The sequence below is a fragment of the Anarrhichthys ocellatus genome, unplaced genomic scaffold (genome assembly GCF_004355925.1).
Source record: "Anarrhichthys ocellatus isolate YVR2014 unplaced genomic scaffold, GSC_Weel_1.0 scaffold37, whole genome shotgun sequence".
Classification (NCBI taxonomy): domain Eukaryota; kingdom Metazoa; phylum Chordata; class Actinopteri; order Perciformes; family Anarhichadidae; genus Anarrhichthys; species Anarrhichthys ocellatus.
The window spans coordinates 74,152-88,534 of NW_022280067.1; the positions used below are offsets into that span (position 1 = coordinate 74,152).

At 41.2% G+C, this 14,383-nt stretch overlaps 1 protein-coding gene across 1 annotated transcript in view; it reads right to left on the reverse strand.

Moving 5' to 3' along the window:
* Nucleotides 1–14,383, reverse strand: part of slit3 (slit homolog 3 (Drosophila)) — a 229,059-nt gene that overhangs the window by 64,609 nt on the left and 150,067 nt on the right. The window contains exon 7 of the mRNA XM_031867001.1: nt 1,987–2,058. Coding sequence (XP_031722861.1) covers nt 1,987–2,058 — 72 coding nt within the window. The remainder of the gene's footprint in view (nt 1–1,986; nt 2,059–14,383) is intronic.

Genomic DNA, 14,383 nt, shown 5'->3' on the forward strand with positions numbered 1-14,383 from the left:
ACACACACACACACACACACACACACACACACACACACACACACACAGGGGAGAAGCAGTGGGATTTATAATCTTGTCGTTGGTTCAAGTTTCTGAATGAGACACACCATGAGGTGATATCATTGCTGCTAATAGAATAGACAGATACTGCAGAAAACAAGAGAAAAGGGAGGAAGAGGAAGACAGAGAGATAGATAAATGGACAGACAGGGAATCAGATAAAAGAATAAAATGAACTGAACATATATAAAAGCAGCACATATTAAAGTGGCAGGAGAGGTAAGCTAATTCAGTTACAAAGAAGTTTCTACACACACACAAACACAAACACACTTCTCAAACTTCCCTGCTAAAAAAAGAAAGGACACAAAATGTAAAACTGAGGAGGAAGCAAATAGGAGGAGGTCGGGGATGAAGAGTTTGGCAGAAGGGGCGAAGATGAAGGGGGCGGACAGATGTAAAGGAGATAGGGAAGAGGAGAGGAGGACACACATGAAGAGTAGAAACAAAAGGAGGAGGAGGAGAAAGGGGACCACACAGGAGAACAGGAGGAAACAGAGGGAGTCATGTGAAGAAGTAGAAAGAGGAAGCAACACAAGGGCATGAAGGTAGAAGGAAGGAGAACACAAAGGAAACTGAGTGATGGATATCAGAGAAAAATGAAAAGAAAGAAAGAGTGGTATGATGGGGAAAACAGAGAATGCATGATAGGAGACGCTGAAAAGAGAATAGAGATTGTAAGTGAGGAAGAAGTGAAAAATAAGGAAGAAAAACAAGAGAAACAAATTCAAATGGGATGCACACATAACGCAAGGATGACGAGAGACAAAAGGAAGGAGACGAACGAGGGAATCAGAGGTAACACTCACTCAGTTTTGACAGAAAACAGAAGCACACAAGGGCTTCTGATTAAAAGATACTGGATATTGGTAACTCTGTATTCAATTTGCTGGCAACTGCCAGAATCCAATTTTCAAAGGCTGATCTGGAGCCATATTGCCACTCGAGTTGCAGCAGTGTGCAGGAAATAAAGAAGCCCTGCCATGTGATTGGCTGTTGAGGGATGCTGCCGTTCAAAAGTTGAACGGAGAGAATGGTCGTAAAAGACTAATGGACTTCTGCGATTGTTATCCTGCTTGTATTTAGAAATCCCCATTTTTTAAGTAGGGTCGAGTGACCACACAAGGGCCTATTACAAATGATGATTTGGGGAGGAAATCCCATTCTCTGCGTGCTGGTTTGGCAGAAATCAACCCCAGTGTGGCCAGCAGGAATTTAACCAATGGTCTGCCTCTCAGACAATCCCACGGGATTATGGGTAGTCCCCCTTGAGATGTCGTGCCATTGCCTTGGCAACTCTCTCCCTCACACAACTAAATACAGAAAAAAGACATACATGATGAAACCCCCCCTATTATCAATCAGAAAGAATGATTTGGCCTGGGGTACATGTTGGATCATAACTGTGTGTGTGTGTGTTTCTCAGTGTCTGAGCTCACGTCAGTGTTGGAATTAATCAAAGCAGATTGAACTATAGAGCCTAAACAACTCTTTCTTGCGGCATTAATGAGGTTACCATTTCTCAAGTGTGTTTGTGGTGCATGCACATATTGGTCACTGTATCCATCTGTGTGTGTGTGTGTGTGTGTAAGTAACGGCCACATAATTATTCACAGGCATGAAACAATGGAAGAGTTGGTCTCTTATTATGGCATGATTAGATGATGGCATACAGACCCTGCTGCCATGCTGTGTGTGTGTGTGTGTGCGTGTGTGTGTTTGTGGCGTTTGTGTATGAAAGTGATGTGCGTAGTTTTGTGTGCGCAGTGAATGTACTCGGTTCGCATGAAAGTAGGCACTAATACATCTCTGTGCATGTGTGTATGTGTTAATGTGCAACCACAGAGTGCACGTGTGTGAGCGTCTGTGGTATATGTTAGCAGTTTTCTCTGAGTGTGTGTCTGTCTGATTGTGTGTTATACTCACAGTGTCCGCAGCTTGGGCATGTGGTTGAAGCTGGACAGGGGGATGAGGGTGATGTTGTTGTTGTTGAGGGTGCTGGATGGAGAAACAGAGAGAGAGAGCGAGAGAGAGAGAGAGAGAGAGAGAGAGAGAGAGAGAGAGAGAGAGAGGAGAGAGGGGGAGAAAGAGAAAAACAGATTGTTAGAAAAATAAGATCCTGGTGCCACGTTTTGGTCTGGCGGTTTAAAACTCTGACGCAAGTTGTATTAAATTCTGTCCGGAACGCAGGTTCGAGTTCGTCACCTTATCCCTGACCTCGCCAATCTCCAACTTTGGGGATTTTTGTTTTAAAGTCATACTTTAAAACAAACGATCCTGAGGTGGCTAATAGAAAAGCAAAGAATCTAAAACATATTACAGCAAAACAGGATATTAAGGCTTTTCTATAATAGATTATAATATTGGACAGTTGTATCCACCACTTTAGGTTCTAGAAAATGATTTATATTAAACAATCTGAAAAATCACTCATAGAACAATACAAATATTAAACCAAATATGATAAGTGGCTAAGTAGATTTTTTGACAATATTTTCAGATATTTGGAGTTATAAAAAAACAAAAACATTTCTGTTCTGGAAATGTATTTCCATATATAATTTGAGATAACTGGAAAAAAACAAACAATTGCCTGAATGTAATTAATCAACAAGGCAAATGTCATGGTGTTCTCTATTAGTGTATTATATAATATTCCCCTTAAAGTAAAGCTGCTCTTTATCTGACTCGAGGGTCTCAGAATCGAGGGGTATACAGTACATGATGCAGATCTTGTAAAACTCGCAAAGACAAATATGTTAATCTGGGTTGTATAAATATAAATCACTTGATTTGAAATGAAATCATACAAACGTCTCTGGTACTATTTCAAACATCATCAAAACTGCAAAACACTGCATTTGCGAATTCTGACCTTCTGTTCAGGGTTCCACTTTTGTGCCAAGTCATCGCACAGAGTTCTAACTCATTATTTATTGATACGCAAACACACACACACACACACACACACACGCACACACACATATATGAACACGCACCCATCCCCTTGATCTGTGTTTCTTCCATCTCTAACTCATAAGCAGGTCACTGCTATCTCTGACTATTAGCTCCCTCATAAACTACACTCTGCCTCATATGTAGTATCGACCCAAACCGGAATGAAAAACAAGGCGGACTGTCATTGCGACCAAACACAAACACACACGAGCAATCCCACTCCGTGTGTTGAAGAAACTCAACACCTATTGATCCTCTGTGATCTCCATGTACAGAGATGGGGACAGAAATCAGAGCATTGAAAAGAAATGCAGAGAAGACAGCCATTCCATCAAAGCCTTCCACAGGGGGATCCGATTGCATTGGCAGACTCGTACAAGCCGGTAAAGCAGCGTACACAGAACACTCGATGGGGGGAAATTAGAACACAAGCAGGTCTCTCGTGACTGAAGTAGTGCAGTCCACATAAAAAAATGCAATACAGCAAAACACAAGACTGTACAAAGACATACAGCTTATATTATGTGGTCACAATGCAGTGAACACTAGGTGAAAAACTGAACAAACGCTTTAGTTATTATCCGTAGAGGTACTGCAGGCTACATGAGGCTCAGTCTTTTTGGCTTTTAACAAGTGATCTTGGATGTTTTTTTACAAAAAGGAGCAGATTAGTTTGGTCGTCTTGCAACATTTTCATGTCAATATCAAGAAATTATTTCTAGTGTTTGAAAGTGGAGCAAAGCATTGGGAGATAATGCAAATAAACTACATATCTTGTGCCAGAAAAAAATAAATAAATGTGGAAACACTTTTGCTGCAAATTACAATTTTAAAATCCATTTCAGCCAAATCTTTGTATTATTGTTTTGTTTTACAATCCAGGGATTTCTAAAATGTATACTGCAGTATATTTTTTCTGGTGGCTTGTGGGAGCCAACATCAACACGAGCCAGTGCAACCATTTGCTTTGTTTTTGCCTAAGTTCCATGGATCATTAATTTCACTGGATAGAAAATAGAGCTAGTTTACTTTACATATCACCAGAAACCTTGTGTATTCAAAGAGTCATTGTTTCAGGACGAATAAAGACTGAGCGGCCATTCTTTAAAACGGAAACCCATTCATTTTTCACGGTTGACAATGTGTTTTTACTGCGTTCAGACAAGGACAAGGTCGGCTTTCTCTCTGAAAAATGGCCCAAATTCAAGATGAGAGGATTTTCATTTTTTTTTTTACAGCATCTGCAATATGTTTGTGCCTAAACACACAGTGTGACCACGGTGAGGGTTTGGATTTCACCGATAAAAATCAAGGAAGGTCTGTTTCTACGCACTGTCGTCACAACTGTTCAAAAACAGCTCATTACCGGGGGCTTGCTGTGTTTTTACTAACACCCACTCAGCCTTAAAATAGACTGTTTTTGCTTCACTCTGTTGATGTTACGACTTCTTTCTCTTTAATTCTCTCTCCTTCCGAATCTCTTTCTACGTTTCCCTCCCTGCCAGTATAGCCTCAGTGGCCTTGGTAGATGGATAAAGTTTCACACTCACTCTCTCACACACACACACACACACACACACACACACACACACACACACACACACACACATACACACACACACACACACACACACACATTAGCAGTGCTGCTATGGTCAGCCCTGTCAGGGGTGATTCCACCCAGTATATATAATTTAATTGTGAAATAACAATAATTTCCCACTGTAATTTCCCTGTCAGTTATTCCCCTGCTCACTCCGTTCAACCCTGGTCTACATCTCTCTGCCTTAATAAAGCAGTGACCGGACTGACTTAAGCCAAGATAAACACTAAAAACATCATTTAGAAGTCCACAGCTATGTTTTATATTTTGGCTGTTTTTTTCCCAGCTTATTTTACACCACTTCTGGCCAAGGCTGCGCTCTAAAAAACAAATTGTAGATGCTCTTGGATTTGAAGTGGTCAAAAAACAAATATGTGCCTTCTGACAAGGAGAGAAATTGGTGCAAACGGACCAACACTAAATATTGCAAAGATAGTATATGTTCACACTACAAGCATCAAAAGCAACAAAAAGAGAAAGCTTTGCCAGCTACATTGTCATCGCGTCGCCGTTGAAGTGTATTTTTTATGTTTGCTTCATAATCTAAAGCTGTATAGATCCACAGAGTTAATGATACAGGATGTATAGGTTAAATAAACTGGTTGAAGACACACATATGTCTCGACATACATTATTGGATGTCATTCAGACTCTTTTCTCCGTGGGAGCTCTAAGGATATCTAAGACAAGATCATCAGTCAATGTCTCTAATGGGGATCATCCAGTGTCAACGTTCTTCTTCAAAAGTAGTAGTTAGTCTTGAATCTATGCTTCATTTTAAGGTTTGTTTTTACACTACCTTCTTATATTCCCATATATTCCTATTCCTATTAAAATACAAAAGTCATCATATGTCTAGAGTCTAGTACAGATTTAGCCGCAAAGCCCACATTATACAGGAAGCGTGCTGCCCTGCAGATTAATTATTCGGGAAAAGCCTGCTTGAGTAAAAAAAAATAAAAAAATCACATTTTGTTTTTGCAGTCACAGTAAAAAAGAGCTCAAGGACTAGTCCAACAACGTTTGCGACAAACAATGTTTCTATTACAAAATGCCCATTCAGCTCTATTTTCTCCTTTTTAATTTGAGATAGGCTGCAGTGACCGCTGCCGTGCTGCTGCAGGAAAGATCCATGTTCCCCGAATGTGTGTGTTCTATGTGCGCGCATACATGCCCATACGTGTGTGTGTGTGCTACTAGTGTATTCTTCAGTCAGCATGTGCTGCACATGCTAAGATGTCTGCAAGTATGTGTGTGTGTGTGTGATTTCGATGCAGTGGTGTCTCCGCTGCAATAAATGGGCCTCTGCAGTCAGTGATGGAGGAGACTCTTTAGAGGCAGCCCACCAGGGAGATGTTATCGCTTGTGTTTGTGCGTGCTTGTGTGTGTGTGAGCGTGTGAGCGGGAACGAGAGTGATGTTATCATATATGTCTTTGCTGCAGCCTACACGCTGAGGTCAAAGCCTCACCTGTCAATCTTTCCTCCCTCTTACACACACACAAACACACACACACACACACATAATTAGCTGGCTGTTTGCAGAGGTCCAAACTATTTTTACTCAACGTTTAAGATCCTAGATATTAAGCCTGGCATGACAAAGACTCCAAAACAGCTTTTGGCAACAAGATTATGATTAGTTTTGGACGTGACAGTTTCTGCTCATTGCATGCATACAATCTCTTTCCAAAATAAACCTCCACGTAGGTTTACTAAGTTTTTAGGTTTGAAACTACTTGGTTAGTAACGTCGCAAAACCAGGTTAAAATATTTCAACGTTGACTTGGTTTCACACAGGACACAAACAGCAGTCTGCTTCGTCAAACGTCAGAGTTTGACCCATCCAACCTCCAAAACCACCTGCCCTTTTGGACTTCTGCTGTTACTGTGTGTGTCTGAATGTGTGCGGGTCATAAAGTAAATTTATATTAGTGTCTATTATGCTCAATCAGCCTTAACAGACACAGATCAATACACTGATCTGTAATGTCTGAATTACTACAGCCACTTTAACACAACAGAACAATGTAACTTTATGACTGTGATTACAACCAATATTGACTTCACGCTCAATGCGATTATTCTCTCTCGTAATCACTAACATTAGTTATGGTGTCGTGAAAAGGGTGCCAGTGAAAGAAGAGTCCTGATGGCTGAATTACCAAACACGATGTAAAACGCATCATAAAGTGTTCCAGTATCGAACGGTCACTTTAGTGTTTAGTACATCTAAAGTAAATCACATTTCTGATTATACTCACACTGGAAAAGGTTCGTGCAACAGTGTGTCAGACAGTTGATAGTATTCCTTTTCAGGATTTTCTCCTCGTGCATGCATTTAAAAAAATGATCTGAATATTGAAAACTTAATTTACAAAATGCTGAGCTAGTTTCTGAAGATTATTTCCCCAGCATTGCTAGCAAATAAAAAAGACCAGCTGTCAGAAGTGTTACTATCGAGGGTAATCTTTATTGCTTTCAGTGTAAAAAATAAATAAAAAAACACACATAATATTAGACTTTCCTTTTTCAAGCACTGATGTCTCATTTTAGATAGACCTCCTGGGTAAAAACCTTCTGGTGCACTCGGACCTACTCTGCAATCTCAAATCAATACTCCATTGTTGGAATGAGACCACAAACTGAAAGCACAACAAAGCAATTTCATGACCCTACTTACAGCTGTATTGTAGTTACGATTGATTAGACTGCCTCTAATAATTGCAAACATTATATAGAAATCATTGATGTGACCAAACAAAGATTCCAGAAACACACATTGTTTTCATCAGGGTCGTTTTGACTGAAGACTATACTGCTTCTGTAACAAATTGTCTCTGTTCAAACCTGGCGCTGCTTTACATGTGAACCGTTGTCCTCCAGCACCGGTTCCTCTAACATCTGTGTGCTGGAAAGTGTGTCTTCATTGATTTAAGGGACTCAACATCAGGAATGCCAGGTGAAGGCAATTAACAACCTAAATGGTTGGAAAACTGGCAGCTGACTGGTTATTATTATTATTAGTAGATACAACGTTTTAGACGGGGGAATTTAGTTACCTTTTGACAGAGCCAGGCTAGCTGTTTCCAGTGTTTGTGCTAAGCTAAGCTAACCAGCTGCTGACCAGGATCTTTATATTTACTGTACGGAGAGTGATAGCAATCTTCTCAGCTCTCTATTACAGATTGTTTCTTCACTCTTTATGGTTAATCAGCATCCAAATACGATTTTAAAACAGCAGTTTTTTTCTAGAGTTATGTGGAATGTGTTACGCTTATTTTGCTTTGACATGAGCTTCGAACAGGAATTTATTTCTCGGAGAACTTTCCCACACAGATGCTGAAAAGGGGCTAACTATCGAAAAGCCAAAAAAGACTCTTTCAGAGTTGTGTGAAGAGCCCTCAGCATCGTCCCCGAGGCCTCATTGCAGCTTTATGAGACTAGGCAAAAGGGAAAAACACAGGCACTTCACTCATTCAATCACTCATTTATTTAACCCCCACACAAGCACCATTTACTCGTTCACTGTGGAGAAACAGAGCAGCTACGAGAGCCCGCAAATGTGTGTCACTCTGTCAGTCAAACAGGTCACATGATCATTTAACCTCTTCATTCTTCCTATACACCCCTTCACCACGAGAGAGACGGGGGAGGGGAGGTATCTGTCTATAGGTAGATCTTAAGGTAAATGTGTGTGTGACTCAATGAGTCAGACATTATCATCAGACTCACAGATGCTGTGCATCTGTATAAGTAAGTGTGGGTGGGTGCATGCATTGTTGTGTGTGTTTATATATATATATATATATATATATGTATATGTGTGTATATGTGTGAGGATGCTGAAGCTATGAGACACAGAGAAACAGAGACAGAGAAAGATTTGCAAATGAATGCTCCTCTCCTTCATTCAGTGTGTGTCTCTTTTGATCAGGAGATTTCAGCTTGTAAGTTGAAGTGATTTGTGACCCTGTTGACTTTGACACAGAACTCTAAAGGTCCATGAGGTCCGCAAAGAGGATTTAAGGGTCTTTAGGTGTGAGAGTTAAGGGCTTTTAGTGCTTGAATTGTCTCATATTTGAACTTTCCCACGGGGTTTAAAGCCTACTTTGCTGCTTCACTCTGGCAGCCTGGTATTAAATCGAGGATACATAAGTGTTTTTGTGTGTGTGTGTGTGTGCGCGCGTGTGTGCAATTGTGTTGTTGCAAACATATATGTGTGTGTGTGTGTGTAAGCGAGTGTGAGTGCAAGAGCAAGCTAGTTTAATGAACTCTTGAGTGTGTGCACAACCAAAGTCGCGCAATTTAGTCCTCTCATCTCTGAGAAAATTGACATTTCCAGAGTGTTGCTGTTGGTAACCACCCTGGGAAAGCTCAACTGTTTACAACCTAAACCGAAAAAAGCACTCGGGGGTTCATATAATTAGTAGTTGAGGTATTTTCAAAACCAAATCTTTTGGCAGATTTGCTGCATTTTAGGTCAAATTATATCCATGACGGAGTGAGCAAACAATTAAATGATTTTCTTTCAAAGAAACAAACAATATTACGAGCGAAACCATGACATTTTAAAATGCAGTCTGTTTTATTCTGCTGAAAATATGGCTGCAAAAATGGAGGCAAGAAAAGGTTTCTGTAATGGCGCTTCAGTCAACTGAATAATGCATGTTTGCATTATTCCTTACTGAGACCAGTAGGTGCCGAGCCCAGCAAGCTTTGCAGATTGCCCGATGGACAAAGGAGGGAACTTTGTCCAATAATGTGCCAAGCTCTTGGCGAAGATTTATAACAGATCAAAAACATGACCGGGATCTGAAAGATGGAGGTATCTTTGTGAGAAATCAAGGCTCTTTGAAGTGTGGTGTAAATGATGTTGAGAATGTGGAGTAAAGTTACAAAAGCTGTCCCTAAAACCACAATCTGATGATGTTGATTTTAATCAAATTAACCGACACTGAGCAAACAGGGATACAGGATGATTATCATTGGACAAAACCATGTGGTTTGGCAGAAGGCTGTTTATGTGTGTGTGGGAACACAATACCAGGCTTTTGTACCAGGCTTTTGTCACCCTTGTATTCCGATGGAATACAAATGCTTTGTGGGTTTCCAAAATGAAATCTGCAAGCGAGAGATGGAGAAGCGAGGGAGAGGCAAGAAAGAAAGAGACTAATAATATGGGAGGGAGGACGAGGCACAAAGAGAGATGCACATAAAAATCTACTGATGAGACCATTACACCTTAAACGGAAACAAATTGCATCGCAGATTGCCTCCTCCTTCTTTCTTTTGCTCTCCTATCATCTTTTCTCGATTGTCTCACAGCCCTGCATGATTTCCACCTTAAATCGCTTCTCTCTCCCTCCCTCTCTCTCTCCCTCTCTCCTCCTCTCCCCCATCACCATATCTCCTGCTCTTTCCTGTCCTGCCACCCAGTGGGATGTGATTAATTGTGAGTGGGTCAGACTGCTGGCACCGAGCTCTTTCGATATCTGACGCTATTCCCACCTCTGCATATAAGCTCTTTGTAACCCCCCCCCCCTCCTCTGTGTGAATCATCTGCTATGCTGACTGAAAGCATTACCTGCAGGTTTGTTAACACCCTCCTCCTGCAGCAGAGTTGGAGTCAAACTTTTTTTAGATACTCCAAGGAAATGTAAATTACATCTGACTTTTGAACATGTTTACCTGATACAACTCTTTGCTAAAATAAATCATTTCTGCTCTCATTAAGACAGCACACGACTGTGTAGAGCTGCATAACGATAGAAAAAGGAAAGACATGACATGAAAGATACACCTGCAGAGTATTATACAAATGGTAATGTATATACATAAGATTACATAAGGATCTACAGATTAACTGTTTAGAAAGAATTAACAATGTGTAACTGGTGATGTGCTGATAAAAGGTCTTCGTCTGTCTTGACTGACAGTCAAGACCTTTTATCGGTGTCTCTCTCCAGACCAACAAACTCTAGAGCGCATTATAAAACCACCATCATGATTCCAATGGAAACAGTAAGCTGTCGCAGTTTCTCTTTATCTCATTTTCAGACCCGGCTTCCACCTCTCTCTCTCTTCCTCTTATCCAGCCACTCTGTTCTCTTCCTGGATTATTTTCTCAAAATCCCAAACAAATACGTCTTTAACCACTGTCATTATTTTTAAGAGAGTGGTTACCTTACACACTTATCTCAGCCAGTCTCTCTTGGCTATCATTTTTCCTTCTCACTTTTCCCCCTTTCCCTCTCAGCCCCCCCTCCATGCAAATCTTATACAGATATTCATAAACGTTTAATTTCGTCTGCTTACTGCTGACCCCACTCTCTCTTGATTCCTTCATTTCTAACCCTGAATCTTGTCTTTCTTGTCTCTTTCCCACACAACCGCATCCCTCTCTTTCTCTTTCTTCTCGCTCAGGTCATGTCACACCCTCTGTCTTTGCCAGGGCGCTGGTTGTTGCCAGGGTGTGATGGCTCTGCTGAGCCTGCTGACTCAAACCGAAGCCAAAAGGCCAGCCAAACCAAAATCACTGAACAGCAGAAAGCTGCACCGCTCTGTTCTTTTTGACCCCTCCGTGCTCACTCACACACACACACACACACACACACACACACACACACACACACACTTGTAAGAAGATGTGGTTGGACATATTGGACACAAACATGGACAAGCATTGACACTTTAAAACATGCATTCACTTAAAGTGAATATGCTTTTTCAGAAAGCACATACACACACACACACACACGCCCTTTTGTATAACTAAACTTTAGGTTGAAGCACGGTTCGTTCCATGGGCTTCGATCCAGCGCCCACTTGTCAGGGACACAAGACAGATCTGGAGGCAGGACACGACTGCAGAAATGCAATCGTACCGGGGGCGGCTGACGCTGGACATACACCAACTGCACCGGGGCTTTCTGACATGTAGGCCTAGCAACGGACACACACGCACACGCGCACGCACACGCGCACGCACACACAGTTTTCCCTACTCACTAACCCTTGTAAAATATTGACAGTTGTGCCAGTAGAGTGGCACAAACAATCACTGTATGTGGCCATACAGTGATTGTTATTTAGTTCAAATTACAGCCAACGGACTGCATGTATACACACACACACACACACACGCGCACACACACACACACACACAGCCAGGGTATTGCACCACACTGTAATTACTATTTGGACAAACGTGCAGAAATACAAACTCTTTTGTATTTAGTTACCACAGCAGAACACAAACAGATACTTTACAGCATATATATCATTCATTTGGAGCCACAGCATCTTGTCTGTTGGATTGGAGGACTGGCTTTGTTTTAAATTTGATTCCGTCGATGTTTCATTTTTTTATTTCTTTGAATGAAAATTGAATGACTGAAATATTGAAAATCTGAAAGTATGACATGATTTAAATTAATAATATATATATTTTTCTCTCGTATTTGATACATTTTAGTTTATCCCTATTTTGGTGTGACAGAAAAGCTTCTTATATCTCAATAAGGCATTCATATAATAGATGAGCTCTCCCAGGGTGCATCATTCTCATATAGCATGTCAGCAATGTCATTTGGCAGTGATTCTGTGTGTGTATTGGATCATTTCCTTTTAACAGTGCTGTTGGAATAAACATTAAAGGGGTAACTCCGTTATTTTTCAACCCTCTATGTCCATGCTTTTGTGTCTAAGTGACTAATGGGGACAACAGTTTTTGAAATCGGTCCAGTATTGAGGGAGAACGCTGCAGGCGGCTGCAATGTAATTCTTCTGGGCAATTCCTCACTGCCAATGCACGTCTACTAAAAGTACTTGTTTTCCACCACTGACGCGCTCAGATTGTTATGATGAGTGTCTGACAACATTATGGAAAGAAAAAGAGAAATAAAAAAATGTCTTACCTTTCGCTGTCATGCGACTTGTTGCCGGAAGACAGCGGCGGAAACGCGAGTGACAGTTGGAGAGAGGAGTGTTGGTGTTGTCAGAGGTTGTTGTGTTGGAGTACAGAAAGTGTAGCTTGTAGTTTTTTCTAAAATACTTTCAGTGTCATGGCTGAATATTTAGATGATTTTGACAATGTAGATAAATGAGACCATTCCTTGGTTTGACACAATAACACAGACCAGATTGAGCCAAAGGTAATAAAAGTGTTTTTCTAGGGTTCCTTCCATAATGTTTTCACTTATAATCTGAGCCTGTCAGTTGCAACAACAAACACTTTCAGTGGATGCACATTGATGGTGAGGAATTGCCTTGAGCGATTGCATTGCAGCCGTTAAGCGACTGCAGTCTGCAGCCTTCTCGCTCGATATTGGACTAATTTCAAAAATTGATGTGCCCATTAGTCACTAACACATACAAACATGGGCAAATAGGTTGAGAAATACTGATGTAACCCTTTAAAAAAATAACACCAACACTCCCATTCCAACTCATCCACTTTTTTTGAAAGAGTATTTGTAAACTTGCAGCAATGTAGGTTCTGGTTTAAAAAAAAGTTGGAGTGAGGCTGAGAGGTCAACAGCTCAGTGGGTGGAAATACAATTCATGCCTCCAGCTTACAAGCTTGGTACCCGTCACTCTTTATTTTCTCGCTGCTCTGCTCTCTTGATTAATGATGCTTGGTTGGACGATCACTGAACTTTCTTGGTCTAGTCAAACTCCTTCTGGTTAAAAGTAGACGCTAAATTACCTGAAACAGTAGATTTTGTCGTGCCACTGCAAGAATAAAGGGAGGTACGAAATGATGAAGGGGGAAAATACAAGAACAATGGGAGGAGGCAAAGTCATAAAAAAGAAAGTGGAGGAGCATAACGGAGATACAGAGAGAGAGAGAGAAGAAGGGGCAAACCATTGAGAAGAGGATGAGAGAAGATGGAGAGGAGGTAGATGGAAAGAGAAGAAAACCTTACAGGTGAAAACTGACTGAGAAGAGAGAAAAAAAAAAGGTCTAAAGAAAGTCCTGGAAAAAAGTGTTTAAGTGTGTGTGTGAGTGAAAGTCACCTTGTGGAGTTACGTTGCACGGAGCAACTCTGTCTGTCTCCCCTTATGAATTATGACAGTCGCTGGTTGGCCGAAAGCCCTCTGCTACACACACACACACACACACACACACACACACACACACACACACACACACACTTCACTCCTCTCAGTCTTACGCTCTCTTCTCCTCCTCACCCTCTCCTCTCGGTGGTACATCCACATCCAGAAAGCTTTGCTACATGGAGAAAAGCGATCATAAAATATGCAGTTGTTCCACTGCTCTTTAGAGTGCTTCTCAGACCAACCTTGGTGTGCGTGTGTGTGTGTGTGTGTGTGTGTGTGTGTGTGTGTGTGTTGGGGCATGTCATGTAATGGCGGTGTGAGTCCTCTATTTTCTCTCCTACTTCTCTAACCATCTTGCCGTTCCTCTCGCCATCTGTCTCTCTTTGTCACACTCTGGGTTTCTGTCTGCCCCAGTCATAGTTTCAGTTTATGAAAAATGAAATTCATTTCAGTTCAGTGGACGTTATTGCAGTGGCATGTGACCTGCTTCTCATTCACTCTCGCCGTCTTTCATGCTCACTCCTTCCTCATCCCCGCATGTCATTTTTCTGTGGCATCATCAGCAAGGTAGACTGTCCTGCAGGAGGGAATCAAATATGGCCACGTACTCAGACAGCACTCCATCTTTCTTTTAAGCTTTGCCTTCATTTCAATTACAGATGATGCAAGTACTTGCTCGGTATGAAACTGAAACTCGT